We start from the raw sequence: 14,114 nt of genomic DNA on the forward strand, positions 1-14,114 counted from the left end.
GCAGAAAGTTGGCAACCTCTGCACCCTATGTGGCTCAGCATCCACTGACCCCACTCTCTGATTTTATGTGGCCTACCATTTGATGGCTGAGTTGCTGTCATTCCCAATTACTTCTACTTTGTTATAATCCCACTAACAGCTGACTGTGGAATATTTAGTAGTGAGGATATTTCACCACTGGACTTGTTGCACAGGTGGCATCCTGTCACGGTACAGCGTGGAATTCACTGAGCTCCTGAGAGCGACCCATTCTTTCTACATGTTTGTAGAAGCAGTCTGCATGCCTAGGTGCTTTTATACACGTGTGGCCATGGAAGAGATTGGAACACCTGAATTAAATGATTTAGATGGGTGAGTGAATACTTTTGGCAATGTAGTGTATTCATGGAGGGGGTTAAATTAAGGATAAGGTGACTCTCCTGTAGTATCCTAGCTGTAGTCTTTTTTCCTGCTAAAGGTAGCACCGGTAAAACGGCTGCATGACCTCAGACACCTGTCTCCCCTGTTTGTGTTTGTCTCTGTGTTTGTATTTCTTGTATGGGTGTTCTGTTAACTGTAATTTCCACATTGTGGGACTAATAAAGGTATTCGTATTCGTACCCTGAACTTGGGTTGTTGAATCTTGCTGCAGCTGGACTGTTGGGCTACAGACAGTTTTTCTTTGCATAAGGTTCCTTGTTGAAATGCACTGGAAATAAATACTGTAAGTGGCAGCCATGATATGAGCTGATCAAATTCTTTAAAAGTTAAGGAAAGTTCTGATTAATTCTCTTACGCGTCTTTTCTCCATCAGTCGACATTTTTCCATGAAGGTCATGATAAAGCCTAAAAGACACATTTGTTTTATATATTTGACCATGTTTTATTTTGAATCCAAGCCTTGACCAGCTGCAGCAAGCTTTGCAACCTGCTGTTGTTGCAGTGGATGTTGTTGAATACATCAATGAGACACGAGTGAGGCAGATTGAATGAATTATTATTATTATTAATGACAGAGATTTATTCATTTATTGGTGAGGTTTAAAGATATTTCAGCTTTTTACTTTTTCTATCATTGTAAACGGATGTAGCTGTAGTTCAGTTTCTCAAAGTACAGTAATCCTTTTTGCTGTCATTTTACAGCCCAAACAATTAATTGAGATAGCAGTTGACAGTTTCATTAATAATCTTATCATTAATAAGATAAAGGGTTCTTTCCAGCCCTGTAAAAGGGTGCTTCTTTGAGGAGAGTGCACACAAAGTCCTGGCAGCATATTAATTTAAATGAGTTTCCTGTGTGATTGTAAACATGTGACAGTCAAAAGCTGCATTTTTGCAATGTGACTGGTTTTCTTAAGCTGTTACCTTTCTATTATATGGAGATAAAGTAGAGGAGAACCGTGTATTTTGCATGTCACTTCAGATGAATGTGATTTTATTATGAAGAGCCAGGTTCGGAAGTGTCGCGGTCGTTGCTGCTAGCAGAGCGCAGGCCGCAGTGATTCGGTAGCCGCTGCAGTAGGAGGAAGGACCGCGGTTCTACCGCTTCTATCTTTCAGTTTCGCCTCAAAATTCGCTTGGTGGATCTTTCTGGTAGCAACCAGTTAATTATATGTACAGTAACTGTCTCCTATGAGAGCTAAATCGTAGTATTACCAGCGGACAGTGATATCAATCGCCATTTTAATCGCACGTTTTCCCTGTCAGAAGCGCTAGCACAACAATGGCTCTGAAAAGAATTCACAAGGTAAGGAAGTGAACGGCGAGGCCCGGGATTTCGCAGTTTGGGTATAGATTTAATTCCAAGGTTGTCTGCCGGATGTTTGTCCGACGGATTTGTTACACTGAGAATAATTTGAAAAACGGGTGTAATAATAGCACTTAGATTTGAGCTGGCAGCTAACGGTCTGAGTGTGAATAGCGAGTAGCGACAGGGAGAGCAGCAATGCGCCGCCTTTCAATGCTCATCAGCGCTGCTACCAATGGGCCAGCTCAGCCATTCACTACGCTAGCTCTTCTCGGTTTTGTCACATAGCTTCACAGTTTGTTTGGGTTTACTGTGAAAATATTTGATACCGGGTATAAGTGGATGTTTAGCTTGCCGTGGCTGTCACTAGTTAATGATATTAGTCGGGTGCTAGCTGCTGCTGGCTAACGTTATCGGTCCCGGTTGTTGGCTAGTTTGGATGAGCTAAAGGCTTCTGTCAAGCTAGCTACCTGCATTTATATCTGTGTAGTAAACTAACGGCAGTTTTTAGGATATGCTATCGGATGTGTCTTCAACAGCAGATATATACGGCAGTCAGTGTGGCTAACCTTATTTAACACTGCGGCTTACGCTGACTGAACCCGCTGTTTGACGGAGAACTGAAGTTATCCTGCTAGCGGTAAGGCTAACGTTAGCTCAGGGCTCCAAAGCTTATTTAATTAAACGACCGACAGCTTCTTTGTCGCTAGCTGTTTAAATAATCGATCACTGACGGTCTCTGGAGGAGCCGTAACTGCCCAAACATTACGACTCCTAGATCGGAAGCGAGCGTGTTTTTCTTCCCCGTTTTTCCATTTACTCTATATTGTCATCGTAATTCACAACCTGTAGGTATTTGCGGTAGTCATGTCAAAGCAGTCATGTTATTGTTTGTGTTTAACATGCTTATAGCTCAACGGGAGGAGCACTAAATAAGGAAATCCCTGTTAATGTTGGCAGCAAGTCAGTGTAGTAAAACAGGCCCCACGCGTTCTTCGCCTTTGATGGCATGTAGCTGATAGCAGGAGAGCGCTGCATCGTTATTATGCCGCCCGTTTGATTGAGTCAGCCCAGTGTTGTTTGGTCCTGTTGCCGTATCTTGAGGCCGAGTCAAAATTTCGCCGAGCAGCCTGCTTCATATTTCCGTTACGAGACATCCTGAACAGCTAGCATTCACGCTAAGCTAGCGTTCACGGTGAGCTGACCCGTTCACACGGCTCTCCGGGCTGTAGTGAAGGCTTTGTTGTTAAATTGTCGTGATCTCAGTTTGGGTATACGTGTGTTAGCCGCTCTACCTGGAGAAAGGCTGTTACGTAATAGCGGTCAGTGCCATAAGCGAAGCTCAGGGTGCAGTAGTAGTTGTTGTGTTACCGGGAAATGCTTTGAGACTTAGTGTGGCTGTGGCACCGGCCTCAGGAGCTGGCTACAAACAAGACACAGAGAGGGGGAGTAGTAAGTAAAACAGCATGTACAAGTTTATTAAAGTTGCCTCTCTACCCCAAGAAATTTTTAAGATAAGCTATGACATCCTTTTATTAGTACCAGGATGGGGAAATTTAGTATAGCAGCGGCAAAGGTTTAGTACAGAGCACTAAGATACAATAAAAAATAGAAAAAAAAAAAGGGAATTCTTGTGTGGTTAAGTTTTTGTCGCTTTTTTTTTTTCTTTGGATCGGGGTTGCATTGATTGTTCAATTAATATTCCAAAATCAGTGTTTAAAAACCAATCTGGCTAACGCTGATATTTTTGTTTGCTCTTTTTTGTTGTTGTTGTTTATATCTTATTTATTCCTCCTGTTTGTGTGAAGGACTGTTGAGGGCTCATTAAAAATATGTGTTAGATTATTTGTCTTTAAGTACATAAGCACAGTTTGGTAATAAATACCAGGACTTTGCACAGAAAAAGAGGACAAAAAACATACAGATACTCAGGGGCTCTGTTTTAAGTGATATAGCTATAAGTTAAGATGCAGTTTGACACTCACTCACCATCACGTTTCTGGGATGTGCACACACTCTTGCCTAATGTTACTTAACTTTGACTTTAATCTTGACATTTTGAATTTAATTCTCAAAATGGAAAATACTGAAAACAATTCTTTTGATGTTTTTTCTTTACGTATCACTAATTACTTAGTGACAAATCTTTATTAGGAAAAAAAGGGGGGCTGTCTTTCACCTCTTAAGCGCACTATGTTTGGACTCTTATCTGGCATGATACTAATGTGACACAAAAAATAAACAGGACACTGTCATCAGTAAATGCCATCTTATATGTCAGTAGTCGTCGAAAAGGGCGATGTATCGATTTGTCAGTTCTGACTCTTACGTCATCTCAACGTGTCTTTGGTTTATCTCAGGAGTTGAACGACTTGGCACGGGACCCACCAGCCCAGTGTTCTGCAGGACCAGTAGGAGATGATAGTAAGTTAATGTCTAAACCCACACTGTAATGTTAGCTGTGTGTAAACAGGATTCAAAACAGAACAGTTCTCAAAGCACATTCTTGGTTTACATGTACCTCATTTTGGCTGGATGGATTCACAATCTTCCCCAACAAAAGAATATTTCAACCATCAACATAGTCCCACATGGCATGTAAATCAATAACAGATCTATGAATATTAACATCTATAAGCTGAATGAGATCAGTGTTCATATTTGCTTGAGGGTTATTTTTAGAGCTCAGATCCAGCAAATACCTGGACTGCCTGTTGTGAACATTTGTGGGTAATTATAAAAGCCCAGCGGTATTGCTTCAGGTAAGGTTTTTACTTTTACTTTCAGACCAAGGGAATTCTCATTTGGTGGGTATTTTCTTGTTTTGTAATGTTGGAGTAAATCAGGGTTCATATTCATGTAGACTGAACCAATAATGAAACCCAGAAGGCATTAACATCACTGAACTTATGTTTGTCAGAATTTCCTTGGAGCCACTACTTTATATGTTGTATGTATTGTATTGTATTTGGTCACAATGCAAACATTTGTCTGCAAAAAAAAAAAAAATTACAAACTATCATAAAATTTGACAGATAATTTTTTTGTACTGAAGGAACAGGAGTTTAACACTTTATCTGTGACATTTTCTGCTGTGGTTAATCTAGTTTGTCAATCAGTTCTGAACCACTTTTAAAAGTCTGTGTCCACAGTCATGTGATGTGAGGCTTTAAGTGTAAGTAAATTCAGACACTTTAAAGCTTTTTTTCTTGGCACTTTTATTATCAAAGTCTTTGTGTCATATTCTGTTGTGGTTGGCTACATGACATTGAAAGGGGAACTTGTGTTTAAGATCCTCCCAACTTACCCACACACGTGCCAGTACAGCTATCACTGTGCTTTAATAAATGCCCTGCAAGATTTGCGAATTTCAACACTTTGGCATGCTTGGTCTCATCAGCTTGGCTGTGACCCTTCTTGTATCAGCAAACTGTGCCCGTGATCGCCAGTGTCCAGTTCCGTTAGTTGCTTTTAAAATGTTTTGAGACATCAGGGTCTTGTGTTGTGGTGGATATGGTAGGATCACGTCCTCTGTGTTGACACAGCAGATTTTGGAGGTTCTGAAATCTGGTTTAATACATAAACAGGTCAAATGAATAGCTTTGATGACATGCTGTCTCATTTAAGCCTGTTTAAGGATTGATCTTATTCTGTGTTTTTACATATAGCTTTATTCCTTTATAATTATGTTTTTATGTGTAATAGTCTGGTACTGACTGGTAAGAGTAATAATAACTAGTCCTAGGTAGAGTAAGCTTAGTACAGAATGAATAAACACAGAGTGTCTTTAGGATGTTAAAAAATCTAAACAAAATACATATATTAAGTGTATAGACACTGATTTAAATATCAGGTCACTGACTTGCAAATTTCACGCTGTTTCTGTCATTGCACAGAGGTTGATGTAAACTTAGTGAGGGGGTAGCAATAGTGCGGCTGCCTGCCCGGGTGAGCCCATGCATATTGTGAGTGCAGCACCTGGGTTCACCAAGAGACCGACACCCACGCTGTTATCTCATGTTTGAGGTTTGTGACGTATGCATACATAACCATGGATCATCACAGGGTTTGTAGTGCAGCTGTGTTCATATATTGTTTGCTTTTTGAAGGAAATAAATGACTGCATATATGCAACTTCTGCATGTATTTGTCTGTTTTCAGGATTTTATAGCATATTTTATCTGTTGCTTAATCGTTTATTGAAACTATTATTTAAAAAAAAAATGCTTGATTGTTTACAAGATTTCCCAACCCTTAAAAAGTGAAGCTTTATTAAGTGGGAAATATTAACCAGATGTGTTAAATTGGAGTCTAAGCCATGAATGTGGATATTTTGTGTTTGTGGTTTCATTTAGGTGCCAGCGTTCCTGGAAAAATAAACACATTTGATTTTTATCTGAGGACAACACGTACAGGACATGTCTGTATGTGTCTGTACGCCATCACAAATAACAAATGTCTGAGGAAGTTTTTTTTGTTTTTTTTCCTCCTTTTCCTCGGGTTATTAAAATGTCAAACTTTAAACTATCAAAGTAGGTCTGCTGTAGGCAGCGTGTCCTGGAATTTAATCTGCATGCTATAATTGTGTGTCTTTGAGGTGAAATATTTTATGCACAATAACTTATAGCTTTTGCACTTGGGGGAAAAAAAAAACAGAAGCAGAACTTTTTTTTTTTTTTTTTTTTTTTTTTTTTTTTTGCTGTACACGTCATTTCCTGCCATCCAGCATAAAAAAAACCAAGACTGTGTCTCTTGTGACACAGTTACTGTGGTTTTCTTTTTAAATACATTTCTCCTAAGACAGGATGCTTGAATTGGACAGATTTGAGCTCATCAAGTCATATAATGATGGTTTGTTTTTGTGGTTATCTGCGCTCTTTAAAAAAAAAAAAAAATCACATCTCCTATATTGATTTTTCTCTGAAGCAGTAGGTTAGTTGTATTCATGCGCAGCAAGTAAGTAATAATTTATAAGTAAGAAAAGACCGTGTCCAACATCTTTGTCCTCAGTTTATTTAAAGCCTGTTACTCAACTATACAAATAAACAGGCACACTTCATGTGGCATTATTTATTCTAACACTTCCCAGACACACATCATGTTCTCAGTGTTTCATAACAAATTTCTGCCTTTTTTTTTTTTTCTTCTTCTTCTTCTTTCTTTCAGTGTTTCACTGGCAAGCCACAATAATGGGACCTGTAAGTACTCACATAGTCACAGCTTTAACTGTTGCTTTAGATTTTTGGGGGATTCATATTCATACACAGGTTTTTACTCCTTAGCCCCCGACTCTCAGTTGTGCTCTTAAACCACACTGCTCACTATAATTTTGCACCTGCATGTTTATTTTATGCCATAATCGTAATGAAGCCACTAACACACTCTCTCTGCTTCAGAATGACAGTCCTTACCAGAGCGGGGTTTTCTTCTTGACCATACACTTCCCCACAGACTACCCCTTCAAACCGCCAAAGGTGAGCACGAAAACGTACGGAGAGGCGGCATTTCATAAACAGAGTAACGCTGAGGCGCTCAAGTTCCTGTTCCCTGTTAAAGCACGCCACAGCTTTATGTCATTCGGCTTCCTGCTGTCTGACCCTCTTTCTCGCCCCTTTCCACCAACACCCCCTCCCCTCTGTTTTCAGGTTGCATTTACCACAAGAATCTACCACCCAAATATCAACAGCAACGGCAGCATCTGTCTTGACATCCTGCGATCACAGTGGTCTCCAGCTCTCACCATCTCCAAAGGTAGGAGATGTTTCTTGTTGGCCATCAGCTACAGAGATCAGTGGCAGCTGCTGCTGCCTGTTAAGAGTGAGCGTAAAAGAGGAACACAAATGGAAGTGCTACCTACAAATGATACATTTCTGTGGCGCAGGTCCTTGATTTAAACTGGAGTACTGTCTCCGTGAATGTCAGAGATGCTCCTGTAGTTAATTCAGTGGCTTCATACAAATGGTGTCCCTCATGCATGAGGGTTTTTTGTGGACCAATTATATTTATTATCAGCGGTTCAATAGATGTGACAAATACTGTCATCTGAGGGTCATCCAAAGGAAAGTGATGCAAACTCTGAAAATGTCAGCGTTTGTGAAAATTCTTAACCTTTTGTGTGGTCTGTTCCAGTTCTCCTGTCCATCTGCTCTCTGCTGTGCGACCCAAACCCGGACGACCCATTAGTACCCGAGATCGCCCGCATCTACAAGACTGACAGGGAAAAGTAAGTTTATGTTAATAGTTTTTCGCGTGTCTTGGCAGCATTACCGGTTTACCTGAGTTACCCGTTTTTGGGGGTTTTAGATATTTTGAAGCACTTGTCATACAGTTAGGTCAGATCAGTCTGTCCTCTGATGAAAGCCACCCTTGGTCCATGGGTTGATTCTGGCTGGGTAGTGAACAGCGAGTGTGTGGTGCCCTCAGTTTCACAGTCAGAATATGTCAATCATTTATCACATATGGTTTCAAAACACCAAGACAGCAATGACAAAAATGCTTAACTCAAGGCTTCATAACAGAACTTCACTTTTATAGTTTTTTTTTTTATTTTTTATACAGTCTTTGGTCAAGAAGGCTGTCTAATATTAGTGGGAGTGAATCTTAGGCTTTTCATATGATTAGCCATGCGTGAGGGTGATGAATGAATGCAAACATTTGGAATTATCAACCGCCCCTTTGAAATGATCAGACCCTTTTGAATTTTCTGTTGTGTGAAATTCCTGTTTAATAACCAGGAGTCCACTTGTTTCAGTGACAATTTCCATTAATGACATTTTTCCCAACGGTTAAATACACAGTCAAAACTTCACCAAATAAAATGCACTTTTTTCATGTCTCTTTCCTTTCTTGGCCTTAACACTGCTTCAGATCAAACTGTGATTTAGGCTTTTAATTTGAAAACTGATTAGACGCTGTGCCGTTCCCTCGTGACTTTCTGCCCTCCTTATTGGCTCTACCCAGCTTGATGCAGATTCTGACAAAAAACTGACTTGCCTCGCACGTTTAGTGACCCAGCGTAGAGCCAGCTGCATTGTTGTAACTGCAAGCAAGTTTTTAGTGGTTGCAATCAAACCCGGCAGTGACATCACAACAGAAACGTGATGCAGCCATACGTGGTGTGATTTAAAATTTGTAGAGCCTCTACTAATTCTGCTGTCCTGTGTGTGTGTGTGTGTGTGTGTGTGTGTGTGTGTGTGTGTGTGTGTGTGTGTGTGTGTGTGTGTGTTTTTCTCAAATTTAAAATATTTCTGAAACGATGACACGTAACTTAAGTTACACAAAATCCTTATTCATTGGCCATTCAGTGAAAAGACAGTGGTGCAGATTCCCTAGATGTGTTAACATGTTGATCTCTGCTGGGTTAAAACTGACCTCTGCTCCTCTTCTCTCTCTCTCTTTTTCACAGGTACAACAAAATAGCTCGGGAATGGACACAAAAGTATGCAATGTAGTGTTGGGGGTAGAAATATGGCCAACCACCTCTACGACGTAAAGGCTAGGGGAGCTTCAGACGTAAAGAGAAAACAAACAAAAAAACCATACAAACAAATGAAAAGTTTAAACAAGATCTTGTTGGTTTCCATTGGAGTGCTTTCTTTGAGCCACGCCTCCCCTTCACCAGAGTACCTGTAAAACTCCCTCTGCCCCATCTCCCCACCTCCTCTCTCTCTGTCTCTGTTTTCTCTATCTTACCCTTTGCTTCCCCGCCTCTCAGCTCACCTGCCCATCCTTTAGTGTACATATTGTCAACTTGCAGCGGTAAAATCCATTTCTCCTTTTTCACCGCCTCCTCCCCCTCCTCCTCTCCATTTCCTCCATTTGTCACCGAGCAGGCTGGGCTGTCGCCGATCCTCCACCTCCTTTGTTTTCCTCTACACGCCCGCATCCTCACCCACCGTCACTAAAAGCATTCCTTTAAGCACCTGTCAAGCTTTGAAGGGACCTTTTTTCGTTTTTTTTTTTTGTTTTTTTTTTAATTTGGGGGGAGGGGACAGTAAGATGGAGGGATTTTTACACTCTGCACCCTTTCTTGTTTTGTTATCCTAGTGATTTCCATCTGTAGGGGTGACATTTCAAGAAAGTAGTCAAAGGGCACTCTGTTTTATACAACAAATACTAGGCTATGTAACATGGAAAAAAAATAATACACAGCCTATTTTTCGTCTTCTGTTGGATTCTATGAAAGGACTTGAATTTTTTTCCCCACACCTCCTGCTCCTCATTCCTCCTCCCCAATCTCCCCTCACCCAAGTTGACCCCTTTGTACACACACACATACACAGACACACATGCACGCACAACTGTAACCCCATGTCACCCCCACCACTACCTTTTCTTTATTCACAAAAGTGGAGGTTCTGGACCAGGTATTTAAGCAATTCATTTTTTTTTTCTTAGTTTAACCTGTGTTTTTATTTCCCACCCCATAATTCTTTAGGTTGCTTTTATCTTTTTTTTTTTGTTTGTTTTTTTTGCTATTGTTAAATTAGAGGCTAACATCTTAAATGGCTATGGGACTGGCTTGGGCTCTGGGTGCGAGGAGAACCCACTCTTCTTGCACAAAACCTCTGTATATTGAATTACCTGAGAGGCTCATTGAGCTTTGTGTGTTGATTAAACTGTGTAATAAAAACCCTCGACTCCTGTGTTCTCATTCTCAAGCCCTTTTTGAAAAAGGCATTTAATGACATTTGAAGCCAGGATGCAAGTGAAGAGCCAGTTCTGCAGAAATCTAACAGGATAAATGAGATCAGCCATTACCTCACGCTTTCACAGTTACATTTCATGGTTAACTCGTTTCCACAGAAGCCTTAGAATCCTGGGAAATGTCCGCTAAATAAACACAACTTGAAGGCTTTTGGTGGAGTCCAGTCAGGTCTTTAAGAAAGGTCATTTGTCACCCTCTGGTGGTATCTAAAGTAATCTCAACGTTGGGAGACCCTACAGTCTTTATATCAAAGTAGCAGCAGAAGAATTTTGAGCTTTTCCTGTTAAAGCTTTATTCTATTCATTTATATAATTACACCTAGAAGGATTTGTTTTGACTTAAAGTTGCTCTGACATTCAAAAATTCCCAAGCTTTTATAACCCGGAGACTCACCAAAGCTCGCAGTGGTCAAGATAATTATCCGCCTTTGGGAACATTTGGCAGGCTGTGGATCGTTTTTTTAAAACTGTGGACCTGATGGAGGGGGGGGGGGGGGGTTGTAAATAATTTCTACTATATTTAGGAATAAAATTCGTGCATAAAACGTAAGATTTTCTCTTTTCTGAAGTTTTTTTTTGTTTTTGTTTTTTAAACTCATATCGCTGCGGTTCCACTTATGAAACGGCACTAAAAGCGAAGCCGGAAGTAGCAAGGAGGGTAGCTTTTACTCTTGTCGCTCTCTGCTCCTCCTCGGCTTTGATTGGTTGCTGCGCAGTGACGCAGCGGGCTCGGTGCTCTGTGGGAGCGGACGGAGTTTGGATAAGCCCCGTGGTTGACCTTGCTGCCGATCGCAAACAGCACACCGTCCGAGGAAGGGGGAAAAAAAAAAAAAAAAAATGTCAGCCGCACGGTTACCTGCCATGCCAATGCCTCCAATACCCGATTTACCACGCTCGGGTTTCAGGTTAACTAAAGGTAAAGTATTAAAGACGGCTAATTGCATGCTATCTTGTAGGAGTGTTTTTGTTAACCGTAAACAGGACTGCGCCGCAGTGCTGCGCGTAATATTAACGCAAAGACTTATATTAATATTTTATATAAACAGCTGTTAGACTGGAAACTTTAGCTCCTTCTGGCTTGGCGCCATTAAGTTAGCTAACCGCTCACCCAGCCCTACTGGACGCGGGTAATGTTCCCAACTGTTGTCGTCAGTCAATGCGGGGATCACGGCTACACACTGTCTCTGCGTCCGGGCCTCCCGCCGTTCCAGCGAGGCAGCTAATCACACAAGCTGCTGATCAAGTCTGACAGCCAGGCCCTTGTTTCTCTTCTCTTGCGACTCTGCAATCATGTGATTCCCAGATAATCCTCCTCTGTGCCCTGGAAAAAAAAATCGTGCCCCGTAGTCAAAACGACATACTTGTTTGTTAATTTTCTCAGCACAGGCCTCAGGTACTCCAGCATAAACCCTCTCCAAGCTGTGAAGCAGTTAATGGCACTAGTTAATGCTGTGTAAGGCTGTGCCAGGGTGGGTTTATCCAGGCTGAAACAATGAAGTAAAGATGGCCAACAAGAATTTAAAATCCCAGTCCCCGGATGTTGCCTAAAAAGACAGATATGACCAGTTTAGTGCAATGTGAGTGCTCAGCATGCTTCTCTCTCCCCAGAACACTTTTTGGTTGCTGTGCCGGTGGCAGTGGTTGCAGCTGTCGGAGGTTTTCTACTCAGCCAGTACCTGAGCAGGCGGAGCTGCAAAAAGGGCCTCGTTAACACGACCATCAGCAAAGACAGCCCCAAAGTGGTCCACAGCTTCGACATGGAGGACATCGGCACCAAGGCTGTGTACTGCCGCTGCTGGAAGACAAAGAAGGTCGGTCCCCAGGCTGTGATAAATGTCCCTCAGCTTAAACTTCAAGTAACTGTTATTGAGCTTTCTAAGCTTACAGGTAATCTTATTAGTGGAGGTCCGAAAGTCCTCAGCTTTCTGCAGTTATAGGTCAGGATTTGGACACATGTTGAGCTGGTCACATCCCAGTCAATAACGGGATGTCTCCAGCTTTAATGTCCCTGACCGGCCTGTGCTGAAAGTTACACTCTGAATGCTGGCTTCATAAGAATCTGGCATTGACTGAGCGGACAACAGCGGTCATTAGATTTTAAGATAACCCCCATAATTAATGCGTTGCAGACTGCTGTTTATGTGGCTTTCTTTTTTCTTTTTTTTTATTTGCGTCTTTTTTTTTGTCCTCTCTGCAGTTCCCTTACTGTGACGGTTCCCACACTAAACACAACGAGGAAACCGGGGACAACGTTGGACCGCTCATCATCAAAAAGAAAGACGCATAATCTAACCCGTCGGAGAACTCGGCCCTTCCTGACTCCTCACGCACCCGGCCCGATCATTAGTCGTTCTCATTGCCGCGTCACACCGATTGATGCTTAACAGTGTGACGCTGACACATTCGATGCAAACTGTGGGTGTCGGCCTTCAACCCAGAGCAGAAAGTGTGACAACACAGTTTTAATTTCATACAGTCCTCCCTGTTCTGACTCTGCCCGGTGTGACTTTGAAATCAAAGGTCATGCGAGGACAGATAACAGTCCGACATGGTGGCATTATGACTGCGGCTCACATTGTGACCTACTTAATGTGGTGTTTGTTTAAAATTCTAACTGGACCTGATAAAGGTGAAATATTTCCCCATGCGGGCATCGTGCCTTCATGTCTGGCGTCCTTTCAGTCGCCTCCTCTGGGTGTGGAGACGCGAGTCGTTCAATCAGTCCAGCGTTTGAGTGAAATTAAGCATAGGCCTTAAATTTAAATCTAAAACTCCCACATCCTACTTGAATGTTAACATGATTTTTTTCTGTTTTGCTGCTTAGAGGGAATGGGAAGGTCTGTTTGTCTTGAATGAAGTGCAGTTACTGTGGCTTTCTAGGGAAACTTGTGTTAAATGTGTAAAATGCTCAGCAGTGAACACTCAGTCATTAAGAATATATTTTGCCATTTCAGCAGGTTGATTTTTCTACTGGCTGCGGTGTGTTTGGTTTGATTTGTTGTTCTGTACATTGTGAATAAAACTTGTTGAGTGACCCCAATTTGCAAGTTTCATTTATTCAAATTCAGGCCAAACTCCTCCACCACCCCCACCCCCCCTTCTTTCCCCCACCACTCCGTATCACATGCGTGTCACTAAAACAGTGACACGCCAGCCGTGTTTACGGATTAACCGTGGACAGGGATGACGAGTAAACAGCCCTGTGCGGTGACTGCAGTGGGATCAGGGCTGTGAGATGTGTGGGAGAGACGGGAGGAAGCGAGGGGGGCTGCTGTGCTGCAGTGTCCGCCGACACCAGTGGCCATTTTAAGACGGAGCAGTATCTGCGGTGACCGCTAGAAGACGCTGTGTTTACACGGATCGCCCAGGCCAGACAGACAGTGTACGCGAACACGGTGGGCCCCTGCTCCCACAGTGACACACACACACACACACACATGCACGAGGTATCTGGCTGCGAGCCAGATGCAACGGAGGACTCTCAGAAGAGGTGGAGTGGACTCCACCGTCCCCGCGTGAGGAGTCACCTTTAACAGACAGCGAGCTCACGTGCTTTAAAGCAGGGAGACGTCACCGTAAAAGCTGTTTATTTTAAAAAGGCTAATTTATCGTTTTTATTATTATTCTGAGTGAATGTGTTCGGTAACTTGTAAAAATATTTTATTTTGTAGTTCATTTATTG

The 14,114-nt window shown here is 42.0% G+C and overlaps 2 protein-coding genes across 3 annotated transcripts; both read left to right on the forward strand.

The window, feature by feature from the left end:
* The first annotated feature begins 1,451 nt into the window (after positions 1-1,451).
* Positions 1,452-10,358, forward strand: ube2d2 (ubiquitin-conjugating enzyme E2D 2 (UBC4/5 homolog, yeast)). 2 transcript variants are annotated; one of them, XM_030738826.1, is made up of 7 exons: positions 1,452-1,726; positions 4,087-4,150; positions 6,893-6,924; positions 7,123-7,200; positions 7,372-7,477; positions 7,856-7,949; positions 9,132-10,358. In XM_030738826.1, the coding sequence occupies exons 1-7, from the start codon at positions 1,703-1,705 to the stop codon at positions 9,175-9,177; spliced, it is 444 nt and encodes a 147-aa protein (XP_030594686.1). In that variant the 5' UTR covers positions 1,452-1,702; the 3' UTR covers positions 9,178-10,358. The 2 variants fall into 2 exon arrangements, with proteins under 2 accessions (XP_030594686.1, XP_030594687.1); XM_030738827.1 differs by lacking the exon at positions 1,452-1,726 and adding an exon at positions 2,289-2,366.
* An 810-nt stretch (positions 10,359-11,168) lies between these two features.
* On the forward strand, positions 11,169-13,468 carry zgc:110843 (CDGSH iron-sulfur domain-containing protein 1). The gene is made up of 3 exons (XM_030739070.1): positions 11,169-11,348; positions 12,041-12,243; positions 12,630-13,468. The coding sequence occupies exons 1-3, from the start codon at positions 11,270-11,272 to the stop codon at positions 12,717-12,719; spliced, it is 372 nt and encodes a 123-aa protein (XP_030594930.1). The 5' UTR covers positions 11,169-11,269; the 3' UTR covers positions 12,720-13,468.
* Positions 13,469-14,114: the final 646 nt, after the last annotated feature.

Source organism: Archocentrus centrarchus, chromosome 10 (assembly GCF_007364275.1).
Source record: "Archocentrus centrarchus isolate MPI-CPG fArcCen1 chromosome 10, fArcCen1, whole genome shotgun sequence".
Lineage (NCBI taxonomy): Eukaryota > Metazoa > Chordata > Actinopteri > Cichliformes > Cichlidae > Archocentrus > Archocentrus centrarchus.

Bases quoted from the DNA above. Each gene is read 5' to 3' on its own strand.
- ube2d2 (XM_030738826.1), top strand. From the start codon at position 1,703: ATGGCTCTGAAAAGAATTCACAAG. The intron at 1,727-4,086 runs GTAAGGAAGTGA...GGTTTATCTCAG, and splicing joins CTCTGAAAAGAATTCACAAG to GAGTTGAACGACTTGGCACG. The intron at 4,151-6,892 runs GTAAGTTAATGT...TCTTTCTTTCAG, and splicing joins AGGACCAGTAGGAGATGATA to TGTTTCACTGGCAAGCCACA.
- zgc:110843 (XM_030739070.1), top strand. From the start codon at position 11,270: ATGTCAGCCGCACGGTTACCTGCCATGCCAATGCCTCCAATACCCGAT. The intron at 11,349-12,040 runs GTAAAGTATTAA...CTCTCTCCCCAG, and splicing joins GGGTTTCAGGTTAACTAAAG to AACACTTTTTGGTTGCTGTG. The intron at 12,244-12,629 runs GTCGGTCCCCAG...TCCTCTCTGCAG, and splicing joins GCTGCTGGAAGACAAAGAAG to TTCCCTTACTGTGACGGTTC.